This window comes from Monodon monoceros, unplaced genomic scaffold (assembly GCF_005190385.1).
Source record: "Monodon monoceros isolate NGI ecotype Baffin Bay Population unplaced genomic scaffold, NGI_Narwhal_1 Super_Scaffold_20, whole genome shotgun sequence".
Lineage (NCBI taxonomy): Eukaryota > Metazoa > Chordata > Mammalia > Artiodactyla > Monodontidae > Monodon > Monodon monoceros.
The window spans coordinates 53,877,429-53,905,278 of record NW_021703777.1 but is presented as its reverse complement, the minus strand read 5'-3'; the positions used below and the strand labels follow the sequence as shown (position 1 = coordinate 53,905,278).

The 27,850-nt window shown below is 34.1% G+C and overlaps 1 protein-coding gene across 4 annotated transcripts in view; it reads right to left on the bottom strand.

Moving 5' to 3' along the window:
• EPHA5 (EPH receptor A5) overlaps positions 1-27,850 on the bottom strand; it is a 330,003-nt gene that overhangs the window by 17,866 nt on the left and 284,287 nt on the right. For all 4 annotated transcript variants that reach the window (XM_029235142.1, XM_029235144.1, XM_029235145.1 and 1 more), the window contains 6 exons: positions 26,205-26,272; positions 22,889-23,014; positions 21,991-22,176; positions 9,017-9,078; positions 6,989-7,198; positions 4,176-4,325 (listed from right to left, as the gene is read on the bottom strand). In XM_029235142.1, the coding sequence (XP_029090975.1) occupies positions 4,176-4,325; positions 6,989-7,198; positions 9,017-9,078; positions 21,991-22,176; positions 22,889-23,014; positions 26,205-26,272 (802 nt within the window). The remainder of the gene's footprint in view (positions 1-4,175; positions 4,326-6,988; positions 7,199-9,016; positions 9,079-21,990; positions 22,177-22,888; positions 23,015-26,204; positions 26,273-27,850) is intronic.

Sequence of the window (27,850 nt, the reverse complement as noted above, 5' to 3'; positions counted from 1 at the left end):
GGATTTTTTTTCTGTCTCCAATAGCTATTAAAAATGTACTGAGTATGTCTTTTTCTTTGTATATCAATCTTAGATCAATAGAATTCCAGAGATTAAAGAGATCTTGGAAATCTGTTCAAGTCCATTCCCTTTATAATCATTGAAACTGACTGAGAGTTATAGAATCAAAGATGATTCTATTCTTTCAATTTCAGATTTGTGTTTTAGTTGTTTTTAAACAACAAGGTATAGGAATTTTAGACTGCAGTATTGATATTTCTTTATGTCCCATTTTTTCCAAAGGGGTAAGAATTTCCATGAGGTTACCTACCAGTCCCTAAACTAATTACTTGCATCCAAGGACAGCATTATCCTTAGAAGACCAAGAGAAAGGCAAACCCAGCACAAAGTGAGTTCACATCTTTCTGGAGTCAAAGTTTTTGCTGCCTTAAAAGTAAGATTTAGGCTGACAGAAATGGTACTAGAAACCTGAATGCCTAAAAAAAATTTTAAAAACAGATTACTTAAAACATTTTGAGTTTTTAAAACATTTTGTAATTTATGTGCTTAGTATACGCTATGTATTCATACATTTCTGAATAAATACAAGAGAAAGACATTGTCACTAAATATAAAAATGCAATACAATGACATCTCTTCTTACATTGTCACTAAATATAAAAATGCAATACAATGACATCTCTTCTTATTTTGTTTTTTATTTTAAGTTCTGAAAAATGTTGAGATTTAAAATGTTTGCTGTAAATAAAGAAGCTTCTACTGACTACAGGATGTTATCTTAGCTTCCCAAGCTTGAATCAGAGTTCATGGTCTGATATGTACATAAAATCATCTTAATCATTTTAGTTTATTTTTATTATGTGTTGTTATGGCTTTTCTCTGTGATAACAGAGGCAATCCTAAACCCAAAAAAACCTACCGCGGCATTCTATCCCCCTGACACAGTGGAAGGTCTCCTCTGAGAGATTTAGATTATTCTACATGTCTTGGTAATGTAACACTTTCATGGTGGCAAAGCCTTTTTAGAATCAGTATCTGGAATGTAGAGATGATGGGATACATCATTCAAAACTGCCAAATCAGTACTTCTATTTTGATTTCTGAGAATCTTTTTTCAAAAGAAATATTCAGTGATCATGATTTTCAAATACAGTAGATCTGTCATGTTTCTTAGATACAAATTTTGATGGAAATTGAGGCATACCAAACTTAATGCCACATCTAGAAACTAAATGCCACTAATGCTAGTAAACTTGCTGAGAAAATGCAAAGCATGTATTGGACCTTCTATTAAAGGCAGACATTTTAGAAAGATCTTTAACTGTATAACATTTTTCTGTAAACCTCATTTAGATTCTTGGAAAACCAAAATATTAGTTTTTATTTTTATTATGTCCTAAAAATATTAGCATTTCCTTGTATTTTTCTAAATAGTTTGAAATAAAGTTATCTGAAAAAGTATCAAGGCTCTCAAATGGCTGAAATCAGGAAAAATATCTGTTCCGAATCCTTCACACCTCTTTGTTTCTATGTCCCTTTCCATATAACTTTATATTGTCCATTCACAATGATCAGTGTGAGTGGACTGATCCTCTGATTATGGGATTGGACAATGGAATGTTGCAGGCTGGGCTTATTCTCACCCTTCAGCCATGGGGAAAATGAGCTCATATCTAGGCTAGCCTGCTGGTCTCTGAAAGAAGATGAGGGCCGTGTGGAGCAGAGCCAAGGTTTACTAGTATAGATCAGTCAATCCCCAGGAGCATGAGTAAGCACAGTCCAGATCAGTAGAAACACTTACGAGCATTCACCTAGCATTACGTTCTACTTTGATCTATCATTTTATTTGTGACAGATACAGCTATATCAGGCATAATTTCCTATAATGTAATAATCCTACACATATTATATACATAGTTGGGAAAGACTAATAATTCCTACTGATGGAATCAGAATTCAAAATATCTCAAGTGAGAAGGAGTTATAACACTAGGCAAATAAGGGGTAAATGTTTTCCTTGAGTGAAGGGAGCAGGCTTGCTGGCATTACAGAATAAAATACTTTCACAAAAATTAAAGGGGAAAATGGCATTGAAATGAGCCTTGAGAGAAGTTAGAAGCTAAACCATACATCTCAAGTTAGCATTCGGCATTTATCTGGAGAGTAGCAAGTAGCAAATAGGTCTCATCTTTGTCTAGGCTAGATTAATTCATAATAATCATTATATATTGAATTGAATATTTTACATTCAGTTAGAAGGTTGATCTAGGCTCACTGGTTGGAAATGAAAGGGAGGATGTAAACATTGATTCTATTGGAAACAGTGTAGTGGTTAGGTATTAAAATTTTGGAGAACCAGATTGAAATTTCTGGTATAACTTTTATTATTTTTGTGGCATTATGAAAATCATTTAATCTCTTAAGTTTCAGGTTATTAACAGCCAGACAGAAATAATATCTCTCTGATGGGTTGTTAAATGTGTGACAAGAGTTCAATACTTTGGCCCTAGTCCTGCCCCTAAAATCATAAGGTTGAAGACAATAGATACTACGTTCTCTCAAATTGAGAGAAACAGAGGTCAGCATCCCTTTACTAGGTCAAGCAAACAGGGCAAAAGAAAACTAGTTGTAGCAATTTTAGATGACTAAAAGAAAGGGAGACTCACTGCTTTGCAGTATGCTTGTTGAGAGATGGGAATCCATCAGTCTAATTTACTATTGCTATCTGAAAAGAATGCTGTGAAATATTTCTTGGGAAAGCCACAGGGTGACCCTGGCTTCTCATCTGGGGAAATCTGAAGAAGACAGGGTGGCTGGGGCAGCCTGCAATAATATATAAAAGAGGGAAAACTGGTAGAACATCAAACAAGGATGTGCTTTCCTCAGGTGAAGCAGACATGTGTAAGGTACCATTAGAGACTGTGAAGTGGGGAGCAGGCGGCAAGTGCAAGGAACTCTGGGACATCTCAGTTGGAGTACATCCTCCTCTTTAAGGACCTTGCAGAGAGGAAAGCAAGAATCTGACAATTCTTCCTTCCCAATCTTGCTACTTAGGGTCAGGTTGGCCCTGCAGTTGTGGAAAACACTTTGAAATGGATATAAGATTGACTCTGATTTAGATTGGACTTGGATTTTTATATCTGAAAGTGAGTCAATTACTGGCATGGTACTGTTGATTCACCAAAATGCAGCCGGAGAGCTAAAGCACCTGTCTAATAATCCCTGAAGGCATAGGAGCAGGAGATTTTACAGAGCATGGATGAAAGAAATAATTGGAGAAAAAAATAAATCTTTTAAATCAGCATGGTATTTAGTTAAGACTGTTCATTATACTGGTTTTTATATAAAGAAGTAATGAGCTATTAGTTGGCAACTCATTTAAAACAAAGTATGGCATATAATGAGGGCTCAATAAAAGATAGCTTTTATAATTATTTGAAGAAAAAATATCAAATTTCAATGCAATCCAAAATAGAAAGGGCTATATTGAATAGTAACAATGGAAAATTAAAAAGTCAAACACCAAAGGCCATGTAGTCAGGCATCATTCTGAACTTGAATAGAAGATTCTTTCATGGTTTCTTTAATTCCAGGATTCTATTATTCTAAGCCTGAATTATTTCTCCACGTGGGAAAAAAATCTGTTTTTATCCCAAATTAAATAGACAATATTACTCTTCCTACATTTTTTTAATGTAAAGAAGCAGATTATTTCTTTTTATCCTCTAAGAGCATCCACTATTAAAGCAATATCATTCACCCTTTTGGTTTGGAGTTTTAGCTCCCTTTATCAAGTGCATGTCATAAAAAGTTGTCTGTCAGTATTCATTCTTTGATGGCTCTTTCTTCATTTTTGAAAATGATACTGACATAAAATGAGTGACACAGCACTACAGTACTGCTAGGACTGTCTGGCAAGCTTTTATATAACAGTAACTTGCTTTCCTTTGTACTAACTTATTTTGAGCTTCTGCATAAAGGATTTTAATAACAACAAAACAGATCAGAGGTTAAGCAAAGAGTATTTCACTTTTTTAAGCAACTGTCATTTTCAGAAATATATATTATATACATACACACACACACACACACACACACACACACACACACACATAGTCTCCTGACTCAGAGAACTGTTTCAATTCAAACTTTAGGGGGAGTAGTTCCATACTTACATCTTGGTTGGTCATCTCCCAGTAGGGTCTCTCTCCGTAAGACACAACCTCCCACATCACAATCCCATAGCTCCAGACATCACTGGCAGAGGTAAACTTTCGGAAAGCTATAGCTTCTGGGGCAGTCCATCTGATTGGAATTTTGCCTCCCTACAATTGAAAAAGAAGAAAAAAATTCCCACATACTTCAAATGTATCTAGGGATACTGCTTCCTCACTGAAAAGATCTAGAAAGAGATGTAGCATTTTTAAGTGAATCTGTTTGACAGCATACAGTCTCTTTTCACATATCTCAGCCCATAAGCACTTGTAGGCTGACTACTAATTGGCTGGCTGGAAGCTTTCTAGTTTAAATTCTGTTTGACTACTGGAACACATACAGGACCCACATCTCAATTACAGTATCAGGATGGCAGCTTTAAGTGGGGAAAGCAGGCAGTCAGGCAAATCAATAAGGTAACTTTCATGACTTTCTAACAGAAAGTAAAGGACTCAAATTCCCAGGGTTCTTTTTTCCTTTAATATAGGGACTGTAAATAGAAAGTCTTGATTGCTGAATGTAACCATGAGAAGTTTAAATGTTAATAAGACAAGCATGAAAATCAGATATGTTAAAAACTTAGTTAGACTTTCTCCTGACACCGTGCAATTTCTTTTAGACTTGATTTCTCTTATTTCCCATTGTCATATTTTTGTGTGTGTTTGGTCAAACTGTTTTTTGTTTTTTTTATAACCAAAAAGGTAAGTATCTAAATGAGATTCAACCAAATTAAAAATTATTAAAATTAGATTACAGGGGAAAACTTACAACATTATCAAGTTTGGGGCTTTTACATGATAAAAACAATGATTTGGTAAGTTTTCTCCTAGTTTACTAGATAACACTTTTATATCCCACCCCTTTCAGGGTAAACGTTTTTCTCCTCATTTTTAAAAGAAGAAAAATCAATGCAACCAAACATTTCATCTATAAGCAAATATATTTTAAAAGAGAGAAAGAGAGAAGTGAGTGTTTTGAATATTTTCCTGTAAAAAGACTAATATATGCCTTCCTGTTTTGCAGGAAGAAAAAAAAATTAATTCACATACTAGAAAAAATGGGACAAACTTTCTTTATGAACCAAAGTTTCAGGATATATGAAGAAATAACAATTTCATGTAATGCTTAAAATTGTTCTGAGTTGATGTTAATTTGAATTATTGAAACTAAGTTTGAATTATTTGCTCCTTAGAAATATGGTAGCAGCACATTGAGAAGACTTTCCTGAAACATAACTTTTGTTAATTAATTATTCATAGGCAAGATCACATTATTAGGCCTGGCTATGTGGCACTGGGATCATCTATAATTATTACAATTCCTCTTGAAATTGTAATTTGTCGATTACTTTAAACTTCAGCCTAGAAATTTTCTCCTGGTCCTCTGACCATCATATTGGACATCAATATTATCTGAAGTTCCCTTACTGGCTCATCTCTCAATATACGGATTTTCCACAAAGTGCTGCCACACCCCATTTCCCAGGAGTAAGTCTTGAGGGTCTCAGGATCTCTGGCTCCTCTCCCCCTCCCTCTCCACCAGCATGACACATTCACACAGACCTTGACAAATTTACTTTATGCATTTAATTGAGACACCAACCAGTCATGCTGGGAATGGGTTTTTCTATAACCTCAATCTTGTTTAGGCCAAGTTTATTAAATGTAACTCTAATCCCAGGAGAATTCCTAATTGAGGTTTCATTTAACTCAAATAATGACAATAATAATTAGGTCTAGAAGGAAAGGCATATTCCACCAATAAATTTATTGATTTATTAAGCTGATAATTTGAAGGCTTTGTTTGCTTAGATAAGTCACTCATGATCTTCAGCATAGTATAATCCTTAACTATCCATAAATCACAATGCAACAATGAAAAAAAACAGCCTTATAATCTATAGTTTATTGTTAGACTATGAGTAGAAGTAATTTTAAAACGTTGAATTAAATAAGAAAATGTGTAACATCTATCATAAGAATAAGAGATGACAAAAGTATTCTGTATTGAAACAAAAGTTAGCCACATTGTATAGTGAAAAAGATATAATGATAAATTCCTGTCTTCATAAGAAGTTTAAACATTGAGGATATCTTGATATCCTTCAGAAGATTTAGAATTAAACAAATGTAGTTTATTAAAAGGGATTAAAACTCAAGAAGTACAATACATAGACTGTCCAGAAAATTCTGTTGCATCAATTCCCACAGTTTTCCACAGAAAAAACTGTCAATTATACAACAGCAATTCAGGAAGCAATTACTTTGCTGGAAAAGGGTGTTGATTTATGCTAATTATGACAATGTGAATTAGTGACCAATTTTCCATATATGTGGGCTTAACAATTTACATAGTATTAAAGAAATTAGGCATTAAAATACCGCCAGTAATGTTAATATATGTATATATATTTATTGCTTTTAATGCAGGAGATTCTCTCTTTAACTTTTTCTTTTATGTTTAATATGATTTTATGAGTTGTATCCACTATGAACTCAAACTTTTTATTTTCAGTATCTGCAAGGAAAAATTGAACTACTAAGACTCATAAAGTGAATACTTGGCTTATCTGAATTTAATATTTGAATTTTCTGATATCTAACAAGGAGAGTTATCTGGATTTTTTTAATCCACCTTCCCCTTTTTCTCTCTCTTTCTTCCTATATTGGAGGAATTTCTTTCTATTTTCTTTTTTTTTCTATTTCCTTTAAAATCTTTAAATATTAAGTGTCTCTAGTCTAGTATTTCAGAAATTCATTCTGTTAGCTCTTACCCTAGTGGTGTAGGCTGCCTCAGGATCATCTTCCAGTACCCTGGAAAGCCCAAAGTCAGACACTTTGCACACAAGGTTACTATTTATTAAGATGTTTCTGGCAGCAAGGTCTCTATGCACGTAGCCCATGTCAGAAAGGTACTTCATTCCTGCAGCGATGCCTCTCAGCATACCAACCAGCTGGATCACAGTGAACTGCCCGTCATTTTTCTGTAAAGATTATACAGAAATATTAGTCCTACAACCCCAATCACTAAGGGAAAATATGAAAGGATCTTCCTTCAATCCCCAAATTAATATATACTACTACCAAATTCATATGCAATTTCTATCTGAAGGAGAATGGGAAAAGTTAAGCAATAGATAGCTAACTTGATAATGCGTAACAGTCCTCTGCTCGGTCAAAGCAGATAAAGGCTTTGAAAGCCCTTGACCAAAATCTCACTTATAGTTGCTCTTTTCTGCATTGTAATCCTTTATTCTCAGTCATCAGAGGAGCGTTTTCATCACTTCAACCTAGTGCCTGCCTTGGGTTAACACTGCACATTTTTGAAGTGACTTAAAAGAAGCTGGCTGGATAGGCATATTGGGGTAAGGAAGAAGTGGCCAGAGGAAGTAAGGGAGAATCTGCAATAGCAGATGGGGGAGGGAGGGACTGAACAGTGACCAGGAGAATGTTAGCATTTCTTAGAAGCTTGCTGTCTTTGTCAAGGGCACTGGACTTGGTGCAGACACACAGACTAAGGCTCAACTGATGCTTATTTTGAAATAAAGGAATGATGTGACCTTAAGAGACTGAAGAACTTAAATATATGTACTAGAAATTTGGCAGCAGAATCTGGTAGAGGCTGGAGATTGAAAGGGAAGTTTGCCTTGTCAGTGGACCCCTGTCATATTCAATGCACAGGCCCTTCTTATAATCGTCATTAATGCCACTGTCCCATTACTTTTAATCAATAGCAATAGTTGCTATATTGAAAGTGAAAAGCTGCCAGACTACAGGTTTAATCAGGCCTGCAAACATGTTACATTGTCTAGCACATGCTATTTATTAATAAAATGAATTGCCAACGCTTAAAATTTGAAGACTTGCATATTTAAAAATACAATCTTTTCCTAAAATCCAGAAGATCTGACAACATTGGCTACTGTCTGTTATCACGTAATGACTCTGCTGGTACAAGTAGTGACTGGCCCTCAGATGAGTTATGAGTCTATTTGACTCTTTCATTAATATAGATGATTTTCATGGACTTTTTAGACATTTTCCTTATTCTGCCTGATATACTTTGAGAGAGTTAAGTACTTTTTTTTTGTTCTTTTTAAAAAAATTTTTGTTGAAGTATAGTTGATTTACAATGTTGTTTTAGTTTTTGCTGTACGGCAAAGTGAATCAGTTACACATATACATATATTGACTTTTTTTTAGATTCTTTTCCCATATAGACCATTACAGAGTATTGAGTAAAGTTCCCTGTGCTATACAGTAGGTCCTTATTAGTTATCTATTTTATACATAGTAGTGTAGTGTGTATATGTCAATCACAATCTGCCAACTTATCTCCCCTCCCCCCATTTCCTCCCCTGGTAACCGTAAGTTTGTTTTCTACATCGGTGACTCTATTTCTGTTCTGCGAATAAGTTCAATTGTACCATTTTTTTAGATTCCACATATAAGCGATATCATATATTTGTCTTTCTCTGTATGACTTACTTCAGAGAGAGTTAAGTACCTATAAAAGCTTCTCTTTTTCTCCTTTCCTTCCTTCCTTCCTTCCCTCTTTTATTTTTTTTGGAGGGGCACATTAACATACACTTAAATAAAACTGTAGAGACACGTAATTTGGATTTGTATACATTTTCTGAAGTGGATAATTTTCAAACCGAAGTTAATTTTTGTAGTATAATTATCCTGACTCCAGATATTTCTATTTAAAATTTAGCTTTAAAGTGGCTGGATTTCAACTTCAACATCATGGTCAATATATGAATAACACTTTGAATAGTTACATTTGTCTCATATCTTACCTTTAAAAATGTATCTAAAGAGCCATTTTCCATATACTCTGTCACTATCATCACTGGTTTACCTGAAAAGAACACAGTGGTATAAACTGTTGCTTTTAGATTTTGTACTCTTATCTAGGAAGAGTTTACTTGGAAGTTTTTATTGTTGTCCAAATTATATACATCTGTTAAAAAAATAGTCCTTTTTGAGTAGCAAGTAAATTTATGACATGATGATATCTTAGTATATACTAAATTGGGTCAGTGAGAAGAAAGTATCACAAGAATGATAAAGATTGACATTTAAGATTCAAAAACCCATAATTTTCAATACCAAAATCAATTTATGTAGAAAATGAGTTTAAGGATGAATTTTATTTTAATAGAGGTAATGATATAAAGTGCCGAATAATAATATCCAGCAAAGCACTGAAAACATATTCATCTTCCTCACAGTTCTAAATAAAAACTCCTGTCCAGTCTAACTACCCTGTTTATGATCCCTGGAATATATGTTGTATTTTCCAAACTTTATTTCTATGTTCTTATAATTCATTTACTTATGGCTACCTCCTTTTTCCCTCTCTGCCACATACTTATGATCTTTATCAACCCCAATTTTTTCATTCTTCAAAACCCTGTTCTGATTCCTCTTGCTGTCTGGAAACTTCTCTTGCAATCATCATTCTGATGGATGAAGTCCTCCTCTTTTCATGTCTGATATAAAACTGTAGCTAGACAGACTCTGGAGCTACACTGCTTGGCTTTGTATCCCAGATCAATCACTTATTATCAAGTGATCTTGGGCAAATCAATTCTTATCTCTGTATCTCATTTTTCTCATCTGTAAAATGGAGATATTAATGGCACTTGCCTCATAGAGTTACTGTGAGTATCCACCAAGTCATATTGTTATCCAGGTCACTTAAAATAGTGCCTGTCACTTAGAATCTGCTATGTATTATTATTTTATAAACTTTATCAACTTTGTATCTGTGGGGTTTCATTGCTAGATATAAGTCGACTAAGAGAATAGATCAAATTTTATCCCTCATAAAATTATGGCAGTTAGTGTGTAATATGTCTGTGATACAAGATGAAAAATATAAGATCAAAAATCTTTGCTATAGGGCTTCCCTGGTGGCGCAGTGGTTGAGAGTCCACCTGCCGATGCAGGGGACACGGATTCATCCCCCGGTCCGGGAGGATCCCACATGCCGCGGAGCGGCTGGGCCCTTGAGCCATGGCCGCTGAGCCTGCACGTCCGGAGCCTGTGCTCCGCAACGGGAGGGGCCACAACAGTGAAGGGCCCGCGTACCGCAAAAAAAAAAAAAAAAATCTTTGCTATATGAAAAAATATCTAAAACATGGTTGTTAGTTTTATCACTCCACGCTAACCTCACTATTTTAAAACATGCCCCTTTACTCTTTGATAAAAGTATACTACATACAATTTTAGTGTTAATTTAAACTATTTTTAGGTAAGTAAAAAAAGACCTTATGATAGTAAAATTCTATCTTGTATATCTATTAATTAACTTTTTATATTATAAAGGGAAACAGGGTCTATTCAATTATGAAATGCACTGTAATTAACTTAATGGCATTCTCCAGAAGGGTATCTGTATTTTACTTGAGAAGTGATTCATTCAGGTCATAGAGTTAGAACTTTTATATTTATTCATACAACATTAGTCTGAAATGTAAACAGAGATATAGAAAGTTAGACAATTGCATGAAAAAGAAATAACTAGAAAGAAAAAGGAGTTTTCATTCCAAAATCATTTAAAACTCACTATTTAGTATAATAAGGTAGGTCAGTCTAATTTCTCACTCAGACAATTATCTTCTTTTAAAATACTTTAGAAGCATTATTCTTTGAGTGAAATGTGACAAGTAATGCTACAAAGGCAGATGCATTTCTCCTCCTCTTTAAAGTTTGTAAAAGTTATTTAAAAAGGTTGTCTAAAAAATTCATTTGTCATATATTTGTACTATGCCTACGTTAGGTAAAACATCCCATGTGTAGAGAATATACATTGGAGATGTCATTTGATTTGAATTTGGAAGATTGAAAGGGTCACTGGTGTAATAAATGGTGACAGATATTCCAGGAAGAAGAGGCAGCATGGGCCAAGGTATCTTGTCATGAAAGAGTTCAAGTTCAAACATGGCTAGAGGGCTGAATTTTGCTTTGTAATTCAGGAAGTGACAGGAGATGAGTTGGGGAATGTTGATTTTTAAAACTGACTGGAAATACAATACCTTAGTTAGAAAAAAAAGAATGACCCATTGTATTTGTAAATGGCCAAGACAACATAACAGAAAAAAGGATTATAACTGCATTTTCTCCTAACTATGGCTGTAATCTAAGTTCATGAATTGAGATATGCTTCCAATTTAACTTCATTTTAATGATGCCACACCCATTTTAATGGTCCTCAGACAAACTCTAAATAGACAAAATTTTGCTTTAGGCCCTTTTGGTCCCATTCTTACATCCTAGAGCCTATTTCCGGCTTTTATTAATGTTGAAGCCCCTTTTCCTTCAAAAGTCCAGAATTAATATGCTTCCCCAAGGGTGACAGCCAAAATATTTGATAACTGCTTTGGCACAGGGACCTACATGTCTGAAGTTCAACCAACCGTAATGCTGGAATATCAGAATGTCCTGGTGTACCAGACATCACCTCTTCATCTGCCTGATTTCAGGAATTCAGAAGTACCCAGAGATGAAGCTGAGTAGGCATATAAAAGGGTAACCCTGGCTTCAGCTTTTTATCAAATAGCATGGGAGTATTTCAATAAATTTACAGCTAATAGAGCCAAAAAATATGTATTTGCTGAACACCAGCCCTGATCAAATTAGGGAAAGGGCTACATTTTCTAGAATCAGCCTGTGTTTCTAGGAATATGTCCTGTGTAGATCTGACTCTCGCTTACAGAAATCCGTTGAGGGAGTTGTCATAGTTTAATTGGAATTGGAAGAACTGAATTCCAGCAGATATCCAGAGAACATAGTCTTAGCTTTCCCTCATTGGTACCTCTCAGCTCCTACCACATGAGCAGATGCCTTGTCCATCAAAGTGAAGGCCTAATCAATGTCTACAATTATCTACTCTACCCCAAGCCTTTTATTATTACAGCACTTCTCCTATATTACTACTTCAAAACCTTCAGTTTCCTTCTATTCTCTTTTTCTAGAGAACAGAAAACTTTTTCTCAGTTTCTTTCTCTTCTCTCTGTCTATCCTCTAATTTTTTAGACCCTCTTCTTACAGCTATGGGTTAGTGGTAAATATTTACTACTGCTCACCCAAGGTCTCCTGAGCAGGAGTTGGATAAAATCCCTATGTAAAAATACCTCTTGGGTAAATTTTTTCCTTAAATTCAACCCAGATTCACTGAGCTTAGACGAAAGAATTCATACTCTAAAGAGAATGACTGATCAGAAACTTTATTGATATTGAATAATATATATTTGGAAAGAAAAAGTAATTGCTTTTTAGGGAGATCTGCACCTGGTATTCCTCCTATAAGATTTTTTTTTTAGTATTCATCACTTAGCTTTAAAAGTCAGATTCATTATTTATGACAGTGTAGGTTTTGAAAAATATGATAGGGACCTAAAACACCTCTTTTATTTCAGAAAATGGGGGAAAAGCAATTAAAATGCATGTTTGCAAACAAGCATGATCTTCTTTTGTTGACAAGAATAAGACAGTTCAGGACTCATTTGATTATTTCTCATGCTTAAGCCATTTTAATGATAATTATATTTAGTTTGGCATATGTTTTGTCTCAGTTCCTGCTAGCCTGCAAAAATGACATAGCATTAATTAATGTGGCTTTACTCTAACCATTGTAAATTCAATAAAATGGTATAAATCATTTTCCATTATCCAGCTTGAAGTACAGACAAAGAGTAAATCTGCCAATAATTTTGAAAGCATATTATCAAAAATCAATATAAAAAGAGCTCATAAAGCATGTCAAAACATGATTTTAATCACAGAGTAGAGTTTTTACATTACTTCATAATATTTACTGAGGACCCAGTTCAGGCAGAGTCTAAGTAGTAATAGAAACACATTATTTGTGGAATTCACCAACCTCATATTTCATCATTTGGTATTGATAATCATAAAAGAACTACAGTTTATTGATATACTGAGTGCCCACTTACAAGGCATGATGTTATTTTTAATTGTAATCAAAATTCTATAACAGTGATATTACAAAAGACTCTTTTCAGAGAAAGAAAAGTGAGGCTTAAAATGATTCAATATATTACCTGAGTTGATTAGGGCAAGTCGTATAAGAAACAAAGTTGGGAATCAAATTCATGTCCACCTGACTATAAAAGTTGTTTTCCTTCCCTCCATACTATGATGCCTATAATTTCCAAATATTTATTTAAAATTTTAACTTTAAAATCTCACAAATATTTAGTCTTTTGTGATAATATAAGTTTGATAATCATGACTATGCCATACCAAACTATTCATGCATTAATGGAAGATCTGGTAGGGATTCAGTTGCTTTCAATAAATAATATGTTTTTATGTATGATCATTACTTATATATGCTCCAAGTGTTTTGAAGTGTTCGATAGTGAAGTGGATAGGTCTTGGATTCCACTTATATGAAGTATCTAAAGTAGTCAAACCCATAGAAACAGAAAGTAGAATGGTGGCTGCCAGTGGCGGGGGGAGGGGGAAAGAAGGAATTACTGTTCAATAGGTATAAAGTTTTAGTTATGCAAGACAAAAAGTTTCTAGAGATCAGCCGTACAACATTGTGCTTACAATTAAAAAAACTGTATCTACATCTAAAAATTTAATAGGGTAGATATCATGATATGTGGGTTTTTCTTACCACAGTAAAACAAAACTGCATTTGCTTCCTTAGTAAGTGATTTTTTTTGGTGCTAATGTCCAACAAAATCCAAGAGAGAAGAGAACACGCCACTTCTGGTAAAGCAGTCTTTTTTCACAAGCTATCTCAAAGTTAGGTGAGACAAACTGTGGGGAGTGTTGATTTAGTCCTTGCTTTTCAGAGCATGGCCCTTGACAAGTGGCATAGCTATCACCTGAGAGCTTGCTGGAAATGCAAAATCTCAGTGCCCAATCCAATCTATTAAAACAGATTCTGCATTTTAGCAATATCCTCAGAGGCACGTTGTATTTTGAGAAACACTGAACTAGGCTACACCACAAGAGTTGCAACTAAATCTGGGCTTATTATTTTATTTGCATTGGTACTACCTGCTTTTCTGAAACCACGAGTGCATCAAAAAACACATGGTACCACTTAAGGGTATAAGGGAGCATTTGATTTAGAAACATCACAATTCACTGGAAAACAACTGTCACTGGTTTCTCTTACAAACATTTTACAAGATTTGTAAATAATTAAAAGTAAGCCTGTGCTTATACTTATATATCTATAGTTTTATTTCACTACGCCATTCTATTTGGGTTGTATTCCATTTAGTACATTAACACTTGTAGCTGTTTGAAATTACTTTAATTTTTACTCCAAGGGAAGCTTGGAATAAGAAATATCATGATTCAATTATTAATGGTTAATGTCACCCAGAAAATGGGACCCTGTGTTTGTAGTAGGAATAGATAATGCTTATCAAGCGGGGGAATGTGAAGGGAGGATGAAGTATGGGGCAATCAGAACTTAGAAAGGTACTCAGATATTTTAATTCCATTATGACCCTTATTTATTGGTTAACACTTTAGGGAAAACTACTTTTAAAATTATGTAATTTTAATTTTAGGAAAGACTATAAAATCAAAAGCCTCTATACCTTACCTGAAATGGAAACACCAAATGTTTCTATTAAATAGAAATTCCAAATTTTCCATAATATCCTCTTTTATTTCAGATTGTTTATATTGATATAAACTTTCTCATTAGCTGCTCATTTCTCAAGTTAAAAATTAGAATTGCTCTGACATTAGCAAAGGTGGATAATTACTTGTGGAGTCAGCAATGATCGACTTTGCAGAGGAGCTAAGGAATCTAAGAATTAACAATGTGACAGCTTTGTTTTATTAGTAATGAAAATGACTTTAAAAACACAAGGTTTAATTTACTAATAATCAATCTTTGAGCCAGTAAATCTGTTTCTATAGATATATATCTTTCAGGTGAGTAGAATTTAGATTTTATCAGAAAAAACCCTTGTAAATATCTAATAAATATCTTATGTTTATTTATTATACCTTTCTCTATGCCCTAATAATGAAAAACTAGTATCAAATTAATGAGCTGGCTTCCATTTCTACTGCCGTGTTAAATTTGTTTATTTCCATCATGGTTTATCACTGATAATGGCTCATAGAATTGTTTCCTTTTGTGAAAGGGAAGATATAAAGTTCAAGCATATTCATACTGCAAACATTTTCATTTATACTTCTCAGAATCCAATCTTATACACAACATCTGCAATTGGGTGCTTATAAGCCTCTCAAAAGTAACGTGTCCAAAACGGAACTACTGATTACCAACCACAATCTTGCTCCTCCTGGAATTTTCCCCATAACTGACAATTCCTTTCTTCAAGGTACTCAGGACAAATAATTTATAATTATCATTGACTTCTCTTTTTCTCATATTCCACATCTAATCCACAAGAAGACTTACTGTGATTGCCTTCAAAATATCTATAGAATTCAACTACTACTCACCATCTTGTTAGATTACTACCCTGATCTAACCTATAATGAGGTATGAATAATGAGAGTAGTCTCCTCCCTGTCTCCCCATTTCAACACTGGCTTCTACCGTCTTTATTCAACACAGCATCCTGACTGATGCTGTTAATGTAGAAATAAGATTCTATCACATCTTGGCTCCAAGGCTCAGAATAAGAGGCAGTCTTTGCAGGGACCAAAGTGTTCACATACTGTCTATTCTCCTATTAAATCTTCAAGTTAAGCTCTTACCAGACTCCTCTCATTCATTCCACTGAAGCAACGCTGGCCTTGTTTTTTCTCGAACATTCTATGCAAGTTCCATTCGAGTCTTGCAGGTTCTTCTTTCTACAACACACTGCCTGCCCCCAGATATCTGTAAGGCTCATACCTTCACTTATTCAAGCCTTATCAGAGAGGCCTTTCTCTAAATAAAATAGAAACCACCAACCCTCAATAGAAACAATCCATAATCTCCTAACTTAGCTTTACTTTTTTCATTTAATATATTATAAATGTATTTGTTCAATTAGTTTGTCTTCCCTACCCAAAGGTAAGCTCCATAAAGGCAGGAAATCAGTCTGTTTAATCTCTGCTGTATCCCACTGATTAATAGGAATAGACATGTATTAGGTGATCAATTAATACCTTTTGAATAAATAAATGTTCCTTGTCAAGTGTATACCAAATAATAAAAATGAGGTTAGTAATGTACACTGTAAGAGCTTGGGTTTTGGAGTCATGCAGAACTGCTTTTAAATCTGGTATTATCCTATGCTAGTTTTATGATATTGGATAAGGTATTTAACTCCTTAAGGTTAATTTTTCCCATCTGTAAAATGAGAACAAATACTAGTGTCTACAAGATAGCATTGTTGTGCAGATTAAAGAAGATAATATATAAAGAACATTAACTTAGCACATACTTAAAGTAACATTAATTATTATTAGTAGTTATAACTTATATTTATATGTAAGATCCTGTGAAAAGATCCTCGTGCAATTTTCTTCATATGCATTTTAATTATTTTTCCTAAAACACCCATAGTTTTATAGAACAAAGTTGCTTAAATTAAAATATAAATTGTATATCACTCTAACTCATTTTAACTGTTTACATAACTGTAATTTAGTCATTGATTCATTTACTATCATTCATGTCTTTTAAAAAAGTTTTGAAATTCCCTAATGTGTCTGGCTCTGTGACAGATACTAGGGGTGCTGTAAACATATATCAATTTCAAGAAGTTCATCGTGTAGTAAGGACAGAACATGTTGAGAGATAACTATGATACAATGGACAATATGACAAAGTGCAGAGAAATGCAGCTAGAATTTGTAAGATTGTCTGGCTGAGAATTCATTCATTCAACAAATACATGAAATGCTACACATGCTGAGCACAGATCTAGGAACACACAGGTGAGCAAAATAAAACAAATGTAGGACTGGGATGCTTTCCTTTACTCAGCTATTCAACATTATTGAGTGGCCTACTCTATGCCAGGCAGACACTGAGGATGGAAGGAAAAATGAAGAGAAATGACACTGATTTCATGGAGAAGGTCACATTTCAATTAAACTTGAAGGTCAAGTAGAACTGAGGAAAGTGGAGAGGACATGCTAGGGCGGAATGAAGTATCTCCAAGGGCAGAACAAGAACTAGGTACAGTTTTCTGGAAAGGAAATAGTGTAATATGGAGATATGGCTAAATTATATCAAGTTCAGTATCAAAGTATATGTATTTTGCTTGATTTGTTTGCTCCTGGTGATGAAGCAAGAGAGGAAATTGATTTAGTGAAATGTATGGAATGGACTAATATCTATTGGAAAATACCAAAATGGAAAGACTAGTCTGAAGATTGTTGGAATAGCTCTGGGTCATATATAATGAGGGCCTGTAAAATAAAATGGACTTTTACAGGATAGAATGAAATACTATATTTGAAAGATAATTACAAATTTATATAAGTCAGAATTATCTGACAATTTAAATAATCAATTGCCATTGAATGTGTTATTTCCTCAGACATGGAAAGAAAAACAGGGAGACACTTCTTTAATTTTTCTCTAATATTTTGTTTAAATTTATTAATTTTACAGGAGAACTAAGTTTATTTGTATATTATCCTAGATTAAGAAATATAAGTATGAATATTTAAATAGAAATATACATATTTCAATAGAAATATTATATAACTATAAATATTTCAATAGAAATATTTATATTTATATAACTACATTGTATAAACAATATTACATAATTATATTATATAAATATTTCAATAGAAATATTCCTTTGGTCAATTTTTATAATATTTCCATGGGTGGAAAAAATAAATCTTAAAGAACTAAGGCTGCTGCAATGGAAAAATTATAATTTTCCACTTCTAAATTTTATTCCTGAATCTATTTGAATTGTAAAAGCTGGCTCTATGTATGTTACATTAAAGCATCATGCATTGTGAATGAGTCAATTAAGCCAGGACCTGTGGGTTTCTTACGTCATTTGTCATAAGTCTCTCTAGAATATATATTTATTTATGATGTCTCTTGTTTAACAACAAATCACAGAAGGAATTTGAATGAGGCCCCATATTCCTGTCACGTAAGGTAGTGATAGAGGAAGGAGGAAGGTTCGTGATGGCACCACCCAGAGGAGTGCTACTTCAGACTCCCCACCTCAGCTTCAATCAAAACAATCACAAGATTTAGTTGCACTTATGTCTCATTATCTGTGTGCTGCAGGTTGAGAATAACTGCTGAATAAATTAGCATCAGATCAGATAACACGAAATTAAGGACACAAATAAAGTGAGTTGCAACATGGTAAATTAAAAACAAGTTGAAGACTTCCTAAGTTGAACATCAAGAGCTACATTTATTAAGGGGAAATACAGTTTCAATTCAAACAGAAAAAAAAATAAGACAAAGAAGTATTTTAAATATTTACATTTTGCTTTACCTGTATGTGTAACTTCACCGCAGCAACATCAAACAGAATATTTGATTAGAAGATTGGAAATTTAAAGTCTGTATTTTCAACCACAGCCCTGTTTTTTAGACTAGACTTTACAGAATTTAAATATGATCATTTGATGATAATGGCATTTGCTTCTTAAAATAAGGGTCTCAAGTGCATATAAAATGGTCTATGACAAATTTAGTTGTTTTACTATGAGAAGTTTAGTTGTCTTACATTGCTCAGTCAGGACCCATTCTCATAAAACAAATTCTGTAATAAATTAGAGATCTATAAAAGTAGGTGACTACTGGCTCTAATAATTTTGGGATCTTGTCTCCTAATATCTGATGATATTTGATGAATTCACCTAAACAGATTAAACTAAATACTACTATAACTACCTGCAATTTTGTTCACACACACACAAATATATCTTAATTTAATCTGCATAAAATTTTTATAAGGCAGGTATGATTTTTTTCTTTTTTGTGACATTGAGGCTCAGAGTGCTTAACTAAAGTGACCATAGATTGGTTTTAGGTTTAAGTGTAATGGGTTTACATAAATATTTAGGACATCATCTGTTTCTTCAAGGAGCAGACTTTTTTGTTCTTCATGGAGCAGACTTTTTTAGCTACAGAGCTAAAAATATATGCAGAGGAGACAAAATTAAATGAAAAATTTGAATAAGAGTTTTGGACAAAGGAGGGAACATTACTGACAGTTGCAAAAATCCTTATACAGGTACAGTGTTCGAAAGAAGGAGCGATTATTTCAGGGCTAAATGATGAGGAATTATTTCATGGAGGTGATAGAATTTGAATAAGATTTTGAAGGGATTGAAAAGGTAGTTAAGTTTCAGAGGAAGAGGCAATGTAGGCAGGGCAACATATCAATTAAAATGGATTAGGAATGAAATGGATATAGAGGAGTTCAGAGCACAGGAAGAGAAATAAATGGAAAAGTAATAACCATGTGTTTACTAATTACCTACTCTGTGTCATGACCATTTAAACTTTACCTGTATTAATTCATGTCACCTTCACAACATCACTGAGGCATTCTTACCCCATGTCATTAGCGAGGAAACTAAGGCTCTGAATGTATAACCAACTTGTGCAAAGTCACATAGTAGTTTATGGCAGAAGCAAAATGAAAATTGGTGGCTAGAGCCATAGCCCATGTTCTTGACCATTATGCAGTACTGTTTTCCATGATCATAATAGTGATCTGGCACTCTTCTACACATTACAGCTTAACTCATTACAGGATGGATTGGCTGTCTACATATAGGCATTAGTTTTACATATACCCTGGGTAAGAGGAACTCATGGTCCTAGTTTATTTGAGGAAGTGGAACTTAGCAGTCATATTATGGATGAAAAGAAGACATGAAATATATCAAATATTTTGCATCCTATTATTACTATGACTATAATTAAGAAGTATGTTTTATATTAGATAATACCTTTCCGGCATAGGAAATAATTTTACTCAATCATTGTTATAATTCTTGTTCCCATAGTATCTAGCCCAGCACATGCTATCACTAATGTCCTTTCAAAGTCCTTCCCCTCAGTTATAGTCCCGTTCAAATTCTGATTTCATTTTATTGTACCTGTGACCATCTCCCTCACATCATATTCTCACTTAAAATATTCCTCCCCATTCATCATAGGGCATGATTTTGTAAAATATTTTAATTTATTTTATTCCTTCAAAAAATATATATTTTCTTTGTCTCTCACCTGCGTTGTGTCCCTGCCTCTTACCTATTTTTAGGCATGTACTCAACTGGGGGAAAGAAACACATCTAAGTTTTTTTTTTTTTTTCTTAATAGATCTTTATTGGAGTATAATTGCTTCACAGTACTGTGTTGGTTTCTGTTGTACAACAAAGTGAATCAGCCATATACATACATATGGGCAGAGGACCTAAATAGACATTTCACCAAAGAAGACATACAGATGGCTAAGAGGTACATGAAAAGTAACACATCCAAGTTTGAAGAAACCCACATGGCTGCAGGTAATTTTATTCCCATGCTACATTCCCCTATGGGCATGCTTACTGGAGATGTGTATCTCTTTGAGACATGGAGAAAAACAATCTCCCAGCAATACAGGCTGATTCAAAAGTTCTGCCAATCAACAACATGATAATTTTAGCTAAGGTATTTTTCTTCTGTGTTCTCATCTGTGACCTACTGTGAATGAATCATGATTTGGGAATTAACTGGTTATAAACCAGTAATTTTTTTGGTTGTTGTTTCTTTTGTTCCTCTTTATTGGGAAAAAGTTTTTATTGTTGTTGTTTTTGTTTTGTTTTCCATATTTAAAAGCTAAATGGCATAAATGGATATCCAATAAATTTAAATTACTTCATCGGTTGAGAACATTTATTGAACATACATTGCTGCTATGCATATTTGGCAATATATAACTTAAAACTTGATTAACAGCAAATAGAAGTTGAACCAGTGCTTGAAAAAAGTCTAAAGCGTGTTCCTTGCCAAATGTTTCAGACGATTTTACAAAGTGGTATGAAGTGTATGAGGTATAAAGGAAGGAAAAAGATACATAGGAATGGCAAAGAAAAAATGGATTAAAAGAAAATAAAGGCCTCAGTTATGTGTCACATAAATACTTTATTGAGTGACTGAAGAATTATTTGAAATCCTTATATTGGGAAGCTCAACACATAACCACATTTACAAGACACTAACAAGAATCTGAGAGATGTGAAATTCCAGATATATCTGAGTAAAAACAGGATTTGCTTTAACAAAATAATTAGTCTCAAGGAACTTTCCCAGTCTTCTGAGGCAATTGCTTTCCTTAGAACTATTAAAATATCTCAATGAAAAAAATCAATAAAAGAAATACATCTGGCTATAAAAAAAACCACTTAAAAGGTGGTAGGCATCTATGGTTACAGTAATCCTATTAAATGCTAAACTTCAATGCCTCAATCAAAACTTTGAAGTTAATATTTCATTAGGATAAAAAGTGAAAGAGCCAAGAGGAAAAAAATTGATACTTTTACTGCTCCTTTTATCTGGATACATTTTCTCTGGTGCTGAATTCATAGTAAGTGAGTTAACACAAATATTTCAAATAATAAATAGAATTTCGGGTTCACTGAAGATCAGCTTTGACAAGAATCTACTAAAATATAGGACAAACACTATTAATATTAGGGAAATTGTTAATCACATTATGGCCAGTTTTCTCTCAAGCCTGAAATTAATAATAATCTAATAGAAGAAACTCAGATATTTATGATCACACACACATGCATAATTTGCCATTGTACTTACTTTTGGTCACAACACCTTCTAAGTGAATGATGTTAGGATGGTCAAACTGCCCCATGATACTTGCTTCACCCAGGAAATCTCTGCGTTGCTTTTCAGTATAGCCTACTTTAAGGGTTTTAATTGCCACAGGTAATTCTCTTTTTCCTGGAAGTTTCAAACGTCCACTACAAACTTCACCAAATTCACCTTGTGATAAAGATGTAGAAAACACAGAAACTCATTACAAATCCCTACTCTAACATAGTCTAAAGTTCTCTTAGAATAGTAAGCTTTAGATAAAACAGAGTTGAAAGGGAGTCCAACTTCCTTATCTATGTTAAATTAATGGTGCATTGGGAAAAATCATTTACAGGTGATCGTAAGACACATTGGGGGCTATTAGTTTCACCTCTCTCACCTACAGATGCCTTAATGGAAACATTAGAAAGAAATTAAAAACAACTGACTGAAAATCACTTCCTTCTTCCTTGCTTTCTTCTCTAGCAGTGACACTAATGAGAAAAGAAAAAAGAAAGGGGCCATAGCAGGACAAAAAGGAAACAGTCTTAAGGAAGAGATGATTCATAAGTAGAATAATTGGGTGCTTGAATTTTGTAAATACTTTTGGGTATTAAAAATTATATATATTATATATGAAATATAATAAACAGTAGATGGTGAAAAACTATGTTTGAATATACATTTTTGCTGGTTTGTTTTTTTTCATAAACCAAACATTTGTTGGTTTAAGTATGAGCTAGGCAGAAGGTAATATTAAAATATGATCAATTATATACCACCTTGAAAGCAAGTCAATTACAAAAGATTAAAAACATTCTGAGTTAGATCAGGACATTGATATATTACATGTTATAATATAAACACAAGTTAAAAGTCCGAGTTAAACACACCGTCTTACCCGCTCCAATAACTCTTTCAATGGTGATGCATGAAGCTTCTATCTCCTTGGCGAATTCATGGACAGCTTGATTGGGATCCTCATAGGTGTGTGGATCAATATAAGTTCTTACTCCTGGCAGTTTAACTGTAAAAATAAATGGGCATTACAATCGAAGTGCTTGTGATGGATGAGTGAAATTATAAACGTTATTAATGTACAACTATGGCTTAAATCCCCAATTCCTAGAAGTGACAGAGCTGTAAGGACAGACCCTCTCCTGAATTATAGGAGTCATTTGTACAGCTGTCATCATTTTTATAATTTTAGAAATCTGGATTGTTGGCATGCACGAGAAGAAGTGCATATGTGATGACGTATTTGAATAAGGACATCTTTCAACCCTAATGTTCAGGAGTCAGTCTCTGAGGCAAACTAAGACACTTTTGTTTACTAAACTGGACAATGAAATACTACTGGTTTAGTTGTTGGTTTGTTTTCTTATGCTTTCCTTAAAATCTCATCACGGATGATTAGTTTAGGTTTTACAAAAATAATTTAAAATAACTTTTCTGGTGCTTTGGTCCTATAAGAAGAAAAGAAGTCAAGAAGAAAAGAGGAATTCACTCTACTGTTGCTGCAGGGCATTATGCAAGTCTCTTATGCTGTATGAGCCTCAGTTTCATCACATTTTAAAGGCTACCGATATTACCCTCACAGTAGTTTTTGATGATAGATAACATTAAATAAGATAGTACTGTGAAAATGGACTCAAAAATGCTTTGCAGCATGAATTATGGCTTTCATGATTTTGACTTTCATGGTCATGGCAGACTGACAAAAACAAAAAAACCTTCTTTTTGTCATTTACTTGGCAAATCGACTCGCACTGTACTATTTATTAAAAAATGAACATATTAAAATAATAATAAAATTAGAACCCATTTAGGCAGATTTGTTTTTAAATTTTTTATTATTGGAAAATTTTAGTTACACAAAGGTAGAAAGAATGGTTTAATGCATCTCCATGTACCCAGTTTAAAACTGTTATCAATTCATTAGATAGACATTTAGTTAATGATTTTGAAGGAAGGGATTTTGTAAATTTCTTAGACTTAATTTGTCCCATCCTCTTTTTCTTTAGAAGTTTATAATCAGTATGAACAATAATATCAGAAAATCATATTTCCTATAGTAGTTCTCATTATGTTAATCACATCTGAGAAAAAAAAGGCAAAAGTCTTAGGAACACTTTTCATTCTGGGTTATTTGATAAAAGGGTTATAAAATAAACATCTTGATTTTATAAAGAGCAGAACCTTAAACTATCTGCTACTCATGCTTGTGATTAATAGTTCGTCCAGCTTCAGAGTTTTAAAAAAACATTTTGGCATGGGAGGTGAATGAAACCCATACCAGGACTGACTTGTAGGGTCGTCAGCTCTCTGCTTTGACTGTGATATGGTTGGAATGGGGCTAAAGTCTCCATGTTTCTTGGTGTTTCTATTTTATTTATCTTCCACCCTTGTTCTGTGGGTTCTTTATCTTGAAGGACACAGAGATAACAGGCCACGGAGTCTAATATGTTTGCTTGAACAGCCTTTTGGCAGTTTTCAACTTAGTTTTCTGGGAAGACCAGAAAAAAGCCCACCAGTGATCCGGATTGAGGTGGGCATCTTAGCTACGAGACTGTGAGTGTTTGGGTGGGTTTCTTCCCTTTGGGGTTTCTGTTTCAGTAAAATGAGGCTTTTTGTATAGTGATATAGTGGAGAAAGTACAGCCTTTAGAGTAGAAGAGACCAGTAAAAAAGACCAGTGTTTGAATTTCCTCTCCATGTTTTTTATATTTCTCACCTGTAAAATGGGTTGTTTCAAGAAAAAAATTATTTTAAAGCACCGAGTGCAGTGGCTGGCACATAGCCAAGTGCTCAATATATTGTGGCTACTCTTATGATCAAAATGAGGAAGCTGCAAGCAGAAAAATAGGCAAGGGAAATGGATAGGTAATTCACTCACTAAGAAATATAACTGGCCAGGAAGCATATACTCAACCTCACTTGTACCACTGTTTTTGCTCATCAAATTGACAAACATAAAAATATACATAATATCCATTGGTGAAAGTTTAAGCAAATGGGCATTCTCCTATACTGTTCATAAAGCCTCTTCTGAGGTAGTTTTGGTAATATCTATCAAATTTTAAATGCATTGCTCTTTTTTTTTAAAGATTAATTTTATTTATTTTTGGCTGTGTTGGGTCTTCGTTGCTGAGCAGGCTTTCTCTAGTTGCGGCAAGCGAGGGCTACTCTTTGTTGTTGTGCACAGGCTTCTCACTACGGCGGCCTCTCCTGCTGCGGAGCACGGGCTCCAGGCGCACGGGCCTCAGTAATTGTGGCACGTGGGCTCAGTAGTTGTGGCACACGGGCCCAGTTGCTCCGCGGCATGTGGGATCCTCTCGGACCAGGGCGCAACCGCGTCCCCTGCATTGGCAGGCAGATTCTCAACCACTGAGCCACCAGGGAAGCCCCTGCATTGCTCTTTAACTCAGCAATTTTGTTTCTAGGTTTCTGTTATATATAAATATACACATGAGTATACAAACATTTATTGAACTATTGTTTTTAATAGAACTGGAACAATATATTATAGAACATTATAGTATGATCCTATTTATGTTAAGAAAGATAACTGAGTGTGTGTATTTTATAAATGTATAAAAAGAGGTCTGGTAGGATATACTTCATAAGATTACTTTTAGGGAACGGAGTAAGATTAAGAGATAAAGAGAAATTTTTACTTTATATTCTTTATTCTTCCCATTTAGGCAGATTTTTAAAGCTCATTATTAAAACTTGATTTTCTGCATTTCTTAAAAGTGTAGTCTTTTTCAAGTCATTTGAACCAAGGTTGCTGCTACAGGATGTCCTCAGGGAAATTCCTACCAAAATGTTAGAAAAAGAAGAAGAAATTTATTCATTTAATCTGGTGGTGTTATTTAATGACATATTTCTACTGACTGTTGCTAGGAATTAGAATTGGCCTGGAAATTTGGTTTGAAATATAATAGCTTTTTATATTAAGCAAAAAGTTTTTATTTTAATGATTGTAATGAAAGTATGCTTTAAAGAATTGAAAAAACCATCCAGCTGTTGCCTAGGGTCAGCAGGCAACACCACAAGCCCATACGCTTTAGAGGAATGTAACAAAACACACTTTACACTTTTTATCCCAATATTTTTGGTCAGTTATTACAAATCTCTAGCCTGAAAAGAAGCCAAAATAACAATAAAGTGTCCCCTACTTTGTTTTAACTTGATTTTTTTTTACAGTTTGCTTACTGTGCCCATTATGAAAATGCATCTTTTCCTCTTCTGGATCTTGTTTTGCTTTGCTGTAACCACACCGCCTGGAACAGAGTAAGCTACGATTAGCCACATCTTCAAGTGGTGAATCACATCAAGCCCAGAAGCACGCAACACAGTTGAAATGATTGCAACCTTAAGTGATTTTCACACCAGCAGTATGAAATAACACCAATACTCTTTTGTATGAATCATATTTCCCCAGCTAGTATCCCTCACTCTTGCCCAGATTTCACTGAGAAGTCTGAAGCTCTCCAAACCTATTTTTAAACATGACTTCACCATATACCATACACCAGACATTTCTCTGTTCCCTTTTTCTTTTACTGTTTTTTTTATGCCACCTCAGAGGTCCCTGCCTTTTCTCAGGATGAACTGTCCCAAATACGTCTCTGATTCAAAAGTCTCCTCCTTTCAGCGCCTTACTCCATTATTCTGTTTTATTTATTTCTCTTGTTTTGGAGTCTTTAGTGTCTCCACTGGTCTCCTGTCAATCTATCCATTTCCATCAATTTAATGAATACATCTATCCCTCTGTTTTTATTCTTTTGAGAGTTATACTGTTATTCCCTGTGGATTTATTTTCTAGGAATATTCCACTGGCATTCAAACTCAATAGATCTGAAAAAGAAAAGAGTATCTTTTTCTTGACTTTCAATCTTGATCTGCTGCCTTCTTTTCCTCTTAATAACATTTTCATGGTTTTGGTACCTTAAGATCAAAGCCCTGTTCTCGTGTACCTCACAACAAATTAGTTGCCAAATCCCAAGCATTATATAACATAAAAGTCTTATGATCCACCTCTTCCATTTCACTAGCTCTACCTCTTCTTCAATTAAGGTCTTGCTGTTTTTCATTTGGGTTACTATCAGTGCCTCTGAACTGATGCCCCTGCATTCTATAACTGCTTTCCTAAACTATACCAGACATGGCTGTAGCCAAATTGCCATAAGTAAGGTACTTTTCTATTGTGTTAGCTCTCTTCTGCAAAGTCTTCAATAAAATAATAAGGTAAAGATTCCTAAACGTAGCCCCAATGCACATTTCCCACATCATCTCTGAGATATTTCTCTGTGCTTGCGTATGTTCCTATATACTGGTTCCTGCACTTAGGATGCTCTTCTTAACAATTTCCAATTATCAAAGTCCAGTTCAATTGTTGCCTTCTTCACGTTTGTTTTTTTTTCCCTAATACCCTGGCTTAATGCAATCTTGCCCCCTCTGAACTCAGTAGATTTCTGTATCCCTCTCATGGTGTGACTGCCATTCTACAATGCAACATAGTCATTTGAGAATGTGTTTTGGCTCTCTTGCTATTGTTGTTAGTTTCTTAAGTGGCAGCAACTCCCATTCATCTATAAATTTCTGAAGTGACCTGGCATCTGGCTCAGAGTTGGCCCCAAAAATATTTGTCACATTGATGAATGAATAAATGAATGAGTGGATGATATTCTGGTTGAGTCTACATAAGGACAAGTGTTTGGAGAGAGAATACGCTGATGAATACTAAGGTATGTGAATAACCATAGAACATTAAAACAGCTGACCAAAATAAAAATATTTAAATTATTTTTAGTGAAACTCTAAGGAAGTGAATTTATTATTCACAAGCTCTTATAACA